Here is an 8,326-nt window from a genome sequence, read left to right on the forward strand (position 1 = left end):
GGTAACTCAGGATTTTGTTTTCTTCTACGTGGCTGATATTGACTCTATATTTAAACTGCTTAATTTAACTTTATGAATTTGTTTTAGTGCATAAATCAAAGGGGTGGCTGATTTTAAGTTGCGCATAATTCCCATAATCTTCTATTCTATGTAAGGGCCAATTCAACCAAAGATGACCCAGATTTTAAATTACTCTTCCAACTTCAAAATATTTTAATTGACTTCACAAATTATTTTATTATTGTGTCTTAAATATGCTCTATATGTGAAATATTTAGAGTACATTGATCAAATTGTAAAAATATGTGTGCACTATTTAGTTGTTTAACAAGTCAGATCCAACGTCGTCTTTTGGTAGTACATTTATGTTTACAAATTGATCAGCGTGTTTTCATTATGTTCCACATTAGATTCGAACTAGTATTTAATACCTAAAGTGATGACCGCATTGACGGAAGGATTTGATTGATACAATACAGTTGCACTGATGCTTAATTTAGAACATTTTGAAGTTTAAGATTCAGTTTAAATATTAGCAACAATTTAGGGACGCTTGGTAGAATTGAGCCTTTATGTAAAATCGACACAACTGGCTGAAAACAGTCTTAATTTGCTTCTCTTTATATCCTCCTTGAAAACAAATACACTAAATTTCCTTTACATAAATTCATGATATTACAATCCAAATATTCACTCTGGTTTCATCCTCCACATGCTACACTATATATGCTTTTCTTTTTTTTTTCTTGCTAATTGCTTAAGATAGACATATATACATAAATCACACTAATTTAATAATATCATATCCATAAAATTTATGCACTGAATCAAAGGTGGAGTGATCAAAGAATGTGTCCAAATCTTTAATTAACACCAAGACAATCGCTACTCATTAAAAAAAACCAAGCAGAGGTATTATTTCTTGGGTACCCAACATCCATGTAAGCCATAAGGTAGACCATAAGGGAGCTTTGCTCTTGCAATTTCTTTGAATGTTGAACCGTCCAACAATAAAGCATATCCACCTCCATTTTTCTCACTGATTAGGGAGATTACAACGCCTGCAACATTTTGTGTTTTTTAAGGTAAAATAAAATAGTCCAACCAAAATTGAAACTGCAAAGCATACAATGATTGAATTAGCTCACCATCATCTTCCTCGGTGGCACCTGGTCGAGCCACAAAGAATGGCTCCGATGGCACAGCTCCCTCATCGTACCAGTTCTTTGCCTTTTTCTCTACGAAATCAAGCTGCCATTGGCATAAATAATTAAACATTGAGGACATCTTTAGAGGTTTTTAAGTGTTATGCGAGAAACATAATACTGAAATAAAAAATTAGACTCAATTTAATCATAAAAAGCTAATAATCTAAACCTCTCAAGTTTAAACTCTAGATTAACACCAACTTGAAATAACCTATAATTTGAATTAAAAATAATTTAAACTTAAAATAACTTAAAAACCCAAATTGACCATAAGAGTTTACAGCCTAAAACCACCAAACTCACACCTGAAGCCAAAAACTGTGTGGGGTGAGGGGGTTGGGAAGATAAAATTCTAAAATTCAAGGGGACGAAGCTAAAAAATTTATTTCAAAACAGCTTAGATTATATAGTAGGAAAATAGAGTTGAATGTTGCAACCATGGATCATTGGCATTAAACATTTGATTAACCTTGTTAAAACAACAGACCTGGCAACTCGAGATGACTATCACTTGGCGGACACTCGATAATGGGCCACTTTCTCTTCTAAATTTTTATATCTTTTCTTATGATATAACTAAGATGTAGATTTATATGCTTGCTATATTTATAAGAAAAATATAGTTAATGTTTAGGAGAGCCTGAAAATACAAAATATTTATTTATTCAAATGACTAAAAAGGTTAAATTAAATGATTAATGCTTAAGATAGGTAACTTTACCAAGAATAGGTTAAGACCCATATTTGTACCTTAATTTTATCTTTGATTCAAATTCGGAATCGTCCAAACAAGTAAATGATGAGAATATAAAATGATTCAAATTTGTAAGGATGAAATTAAAAAAGAGAGAGTAAAAAACCACACTCATACGAATTCAAAAATAAACCCAACTTGACATAAGAGTGGAGTAGGATCTAAAAATTAAGTTGAAAACTTTCAAATTTAAATGGATGTAATTCAACCCCATTATTCTGATTCGCATTAAGTGATAATGGATGATAAAAAGTTAAAATACCTTGGTGAGGGTGTTAGGGAAATGACATGGGCGTTGAGCTCCACAAGCATAAGCGTATCTATATTTTTTACCCAAATAAGCAGGGTTTATGCTGCACATGTCCATGCCTCTTCCATGTTCATCTGCATCCAATGCAGCCTCCAACTTCCCATTCCGACTCCCATCCAATGGGATTTTGAATCTTCCCACCCTATTATGTTCATTATTTTTTAATTAATTTCAACCTTTTTGAATACATCCTTTAATCTATGTTCTTACAAAAATCTAATAAGCCTATAAACAGGCAAAAAATGTAAAATAGTCTATATATGACCTAAGGATGAGATTTTTCCATCTTTTGATCTCACCTAACAAGCTACGTAGGAGCTTGACTCCCATATTCTTGTAAACACATGCATGCAGTATTCAGAGCTTGACGTGCCATGCTCATTTTCATTTGAATGTATATTTTATTTGTATGCTTAAATTAATAAAAAACCTTTAGCTAAATAAACCCTCATACATATTGACTACTTGTATTCTAATAAAAATACTTGACATGAATCAACAATTCATGCGGAATATAGATGGAAAAAAGGTATCTAAATAAATCATTATATATGGTTTACTAGATTTTTTTAACAATATTATAGCCTACATGTATGTATAAATCAGGCAAGAGAACTTAAATTCCCTTAATTATAACATGAATATAAAAGATAACTTAATTATAAAAAAAATGATATATTATCTTACCTTGCATCTGGTAGAACATCCTCCCCCTTGAAGAACCGGAGGTTTTTAAGCCTAAGCTGATCTAAAATGGAGGTGTCGGCGTGGTGTTCACAACAATCAGCGATAATAGAAGTCACTCTTCCATCTTCATCTTCCTCTTCGTATGCATTGATGAAATGAAAGGTCACGAATAACGGCACTTCCACACTCGTCACCTTCAAGATTTGAACCGTTCATAAAGGATTCGTGTTGAAATCCGTTCAAAACAAAGAAAGATTAAAAGAAAAAAAATTGGGAACTTACTACTTTTCCACTAGCTTTACACATAACATGCAGGTAGGCTTTAGATTGAGGATGCCACTGGAATTTGTACAAAGGAGTAGGCTCAGCTCGGAGCAAATTTTGTGCACAGTACCTCAATGGCATTTCAGGCACCACAACATAGTGTTGAGTCACAGGAAATGAATGGACCCAACCTGGAGCTGGTCCGCCACTGCAGTTCACCCTTCCAATCACCTTCCTTTCATTGGTCCCTGGCTCCATACGGACCACTAAGTACCCAGGCTTCAACAAATCTGGCAACAGGGTCAAGAACTCGGCATCGGTCACTATAGGATGAGCCGAGTGTATCAATCCCCCAAGGCTATCGCTATATTCGAACCTCCCAAGTGTTTCCAAGCTGTTGGGGTCGATAACCAAGGACCCTTTTTGAGTTTCCGTCAGGCAAACCACTCGTCCATCCCCGAGCTTCACGACGCCGGTGTTGGCATTATCCGTTAAAGATGACCCAGATAAGAGCTTTGATAGATCCCCGACATAGGCCATGAAGTTTTCATGCTTAGGAACCTCCGAGAATTCCCGGAAGCAAATCTTCTTGTTCTTCTTTGCGGCCTTGTAGGCTTCCGATTCGATTTGGCGGTGACCGGCGATTAACCGGCCGTCCTCAAAGTGGAGCTTCACTAGTGTGGCGTAGCCGTCAAAGAGGTGACGGAAGTTGTAATCTTCTATATGCCATAGACCTGGACCGTTTCTGAGGTACGTTCCTTTCTACATAAATAATTAATTAACGAAAAATTGATCAACCAAAATTTTTTTAATGTAATAAAATATTGATGTTGTCAAGATATTTTATTGCATTTAGTTTATAGTTTTTTATAGCTGACAAAGGACATTATGATTATGTGTGATGATCAGTTGTTGAAGATTTTTTAAGAATATTCTAGCTGGCGTAATGTTATGAATTAATGGCATTCTATATTTCAGTATCACCTAATTATGACACCTAGCTAGCAGAATGTATTTAGCTTGGACGTTTCCTTTGATTCTTTAGATGATGTCCGATGATCCGAGCATCAAATATTAACCTTAAATATATATGGTAAAATTTATATATTTACGTACCAGCCATAAAGGTATTTCTCCTTGCACAACCAGCTCTCCTTCCCATCGTTCTTGTTTCACACTCGTCCACGCAACATGGTTGTGATCCGGGTCGACGGGTTCTTTATCCGGAGACGGAACAATCGCTAGTTGCGATGGACTCACGACTCGGGCGATTGTTAAGGCTTGCTTGTATAGTCTACCAAAAACAAGCTTGTTCTCCAAGGAAAACCCATGTTTTCTATGACAGGATTGATCAAAATCCAACATGGTAAAGGGAGAAACATGGTGCCCGCAGATATCTGAAAACCATAGGGAATCCATGAGAGAGAGAGAGAGAGAGAGAGTGTGTGTGTGTGTTTAAGAACAAAGGGTTTGTGATAGTTTTAACTAAGGGTGTAAATACCATATGGTATTTATAGGACGGCTTGGGGGTGAGCAAAAGTTAGAAGGTTAAGGAAACAATATTCGGAATCTTGATTGGTGGAATTCCTTTGCACTACAAGACATAGTAATTCGAGTATATTTATGGTCAGAAATGGGAGGTTTACTATATGTATAATTAAGTATATTTATGGTTGGCATTTTTTGGCACAAGAGTAATATAGGGATGGAATCATATTGTGGGTTCATTTTTCTTTAAAGAAAAAGAAAAATAAAGTACTACTTATCACTTAAATATTGCCATTTAGTTTGTCCTTGGTGCCCCGGCAATAATGTTTTGGGGATGCTATTGCTAATGTTGCCAAAGGTTGATGCTTTTCGTATTAGATTCTGCCTCATCAGGTATCCGAGGTTTTGAAATCTTGTGGTGCATGACAAGTACTACTTTCTCATTTACCCAAAATTCTTGTGTTATGTTATACATGTTAATGCCTCTTTGGTAATGTATCTGAGTTTGAAAAAGGTTTCAAGGAGGAGGTCGATTGAGTTAGAAATGTTCTTGCAATATAAACGTGATTGGAGGTGTTGAGCTTTATGTTTGATACGTGTTATAATGCTTAATTAAGTAAAAGATAAAGTAGAAAGAAGGAGGTGATATAGCATAGGGTGATAAATGTTGAATAATCTGTAGTCGACATTTATAATATAAATAAATACATGTTATTATTTACTATTATAAAATATTAGTCCAAAAGAAAATTGATTTAATATGGTTAAAATTTATTAGATTTCAATTATTAAATAAAATATTGGCCAAATATATGTATATAATTTAGTAACTAATTTCTAAATTAAATTTAATGTGCAAAAGTTATATATTTAGGTTATGGTCCCTAAATTATATAGACGTATTTTTTCTAATATCCTATTTTCAGAAGAGAGAGAGTGAGAGTCACATTTTCTAAAATACTTGTGTGTTAATTTAAAATATTTGAACCACAAGACTTGAAGATTTTAAAATATCGATTGATTTAGGTACGCTTCTATATCTAATTTTTGTTCTTGAAGATATGATATGATTGCGTCGAATCATTGAAACAAATTGGTTTTTTTAATTTGGTATTCAAAGTATATATAGGATGATAAAAGTTTGAGAGTTTTGATATTAAATATGGGATTTTTTCGATTGTAATGCTTTAATCAAGAATTTGAATTATAATTGAGCTTAGAATGGTTGTGCAATATATTACAACTGACGCTTGAGCTGGAATTCAATATTTATAATCGTATGTAGAAATTTATTTGTGCAATTATTATTTTGTGTTTTTACACAATTACTTCGGCCAGGAATCATTTTGGTGCCACTCAAATTTAACAATAAAAATTGGTTTGGTGCACCATTTTGATTTAAAATTTAACTGATATGCATATTCGGCTTTAATGGTTTCGTGTGAATATTGATTATTATTATTATTATTATTCTTAAAATTTATTTTTTTTGTTATTTTAGAATTTGCAGTGTGATTAGAAATTTCAATTTTGATTTTTGGATGTTATAGAAATTTTTAATTTGAATATTAATATATTTATATATTTTTAAAATGACTTAGTTGAAATAATAAGTTGTTAGAATGACCTATATTGTTGAAATTATTTTGTTTTAAAATATAAAAAATGGTGTGCATGTAACTTAAACCATGTTAATATTGACTAGCCCAAACGAAGGTGAATATTTAACAAAATTATATGTGCAACTGCGATAATAAACATGTGATGATTTTTCGGTTTTAAATGGAGTAATAAATCGGTCAAAATAAATATATTTTGTTCAACATGTTCTTATTGTTAGTATTTGATTACTATAACAAGATATCACTCATAAGTTAATATTTTATCCAAAGATGAAATTAATGAAGTACTTAGTATCTTGAGATGGAGTTTACATTTATTTGAATTTATTATTATTTCAATTTATATTTGAAGATTTCAATTTATATTTGAAGTTCTAAGTGAACTTGTTTTTTTTTATTCAACTACTTATATACTTGCTAATATCACCACATGCATTGATTATATTTCCCTGTTGAATGGTATGACCTTTAATCATGACAAGAGAATCTTATGATAGTTCTAGGAGTAATGAATCTCGACCTTAAGTTAAGGATTGATTCTCCCCCATCGCTTACTTATGAGAGTACCTCTAGTCAAAATAGGGGGATGAAAAGGTGGGAGAGATCAAATCGCATGTGTATGATGATCATGAATAATGTCATTCCAAAAATATTTAGGGGCACTATGTCTGATAAAATTACCATGGCTAAGGAATTCATGATTGACATTGAAAACGGGTTTGTTAAGAACAAAGAGGTTGGGATTGGTACATTCTTAACAAATCTAACTTCAATGAGGTATGCAGAGAAAAATAAACAAATTTGTAGATATAACAATGCAAAAGAAAAGAAAAAAAACAAAAAACAACAACAACAATAAAAGGAATCAACTAAGGATGGTTGTTTATCTTGTGGTGTGACATATGCACTTTTTAATTTTTAGGTTATTTTGACTTTGGTACCTAAACACATTTGGTGGATAGATTCCGATGCAACAACTCACACCATTATGTCTATGAGAGGTTCTTAGAACTATCGAAAGTTAAATTATGGTGAAAGATACATCGGCATAGGTGACAATAATTAAGTAGAAGTTGAAGCAATATGAACTTTTTAGATTATTATTAAGAATTGAACTTTGTTTTTATTAGAATGAACTTTTGTTGTACCATCTTTTAGGTGGAATTCGATTTTCATTTCAACTTTGGACAAATTCAATTATCCTTATTCATTTGGAAATTAAAATTTTAGTTTTTTTCCATAATTCAAATTTGGTTGGTTCTGGTTCTTTATTAGGTTATGGTGATCTATATTTACTTGATATTATTGCTTTATTTAATGAATCATTGTATAATACCATAATAGGTAAGAAACACAAATTAACCATTGAGAATTTGACTTTTTTGTGGCACAAGAGATTAGGTCATATCTCCAAAAGGAGAATTGAGAGACTTGTGCTCGATGGTATTCTTGTTCCCCTTACTTTTTTGGATTTTGATATGTGTGTTGTATTAAGGGGAAATAAACAAATATTAAGAGATTTGATGCCAATAGGAAACTAGATGTATTAAAACTAATACACAGATATTTGTGGAACATTCCCTACGACTTATTGGAATGGTCAACAATATTTCATTACGTTCATAAACGATTTTTCCAATATGGCTACCTTTATCTCACTTATGATAAATTGCAATCGTTGGATGCGTTTTTTTTAAATATAAGGCTAAACTTGAAAATAAACTCAACAAAAGAATTAAAAGTGTTAGATCTAATCGTGGTGGTAAATATGAAGGTGGTGGTAAATATTAAGACAGATACGACGATGTAGCTGAATAACGTATAGGACCATTTGCAAAAATCCTAAAGGAAAGTGGTATCATTCCATAGTACACTATGTTAAGTTTGCCCACTATGAATGGTGTTGTTGAAAGACGAAATAGAACACTTAAGGACATGGTAAGGAGTATGATTAGTCATTATACGTTGCTTGTATTACTCTAAGGAGAAAAAT

At 32.5% G+C, this 8,326-nt stretch overlaps 1 protein-coding gene across 1 annotated transcript; it reads right to left on the reverse strand.

Annotated features, from left to right (window-relative positions):
* Window positions 1-594: 594 nt before the first annotated feature.
* LOC107901528 (carotenoid cleavage dioxygenase 8 homolog B, chloroplastic) lies at window positions 595-4,713 on the reverse strand. The gene is made up of 6 exons (XM_016827583.2): window positions 4,340-4,713; window positions 3,242-3,985; window positions 2,960-3,153; window positions 2,225-2,414; window positions 1,149-1,251; window positions 595-1,061 (listed from the first exon to the last, which is right to left on the reverse strand). The coding sequence occupies exons 1-6, from the start codon at window positions 4,640-4,642 to the stop codon at window positions 916-918; spliced, it is 1,680 nt and encodes a 559-aa protein (XP_016683072.2). The 5' UTR covers window positions 4,643-4,713; the 3' UTR covers window positions 595-915.
* Window positions 4,714-8,326: the final 3,613 nt, after the last annotated feature.

This window comes from Gossypium hirsutum, chromosome D06, assembly GCF_007990345.1.
Source record: "Gossypium hirsutum isolate 1008001.06 chromosome D06, Gossypium_hirsutum_v2.1, whole genome shotgun sequence".
In the NCBI taxonomy this organism is placed as follows: Eukaryota; Viridiplantae; Streptophyta; class Magnoliopsida; order Malvales; family Malvaceae; genus Gossypium; species Gossypium hirsutum.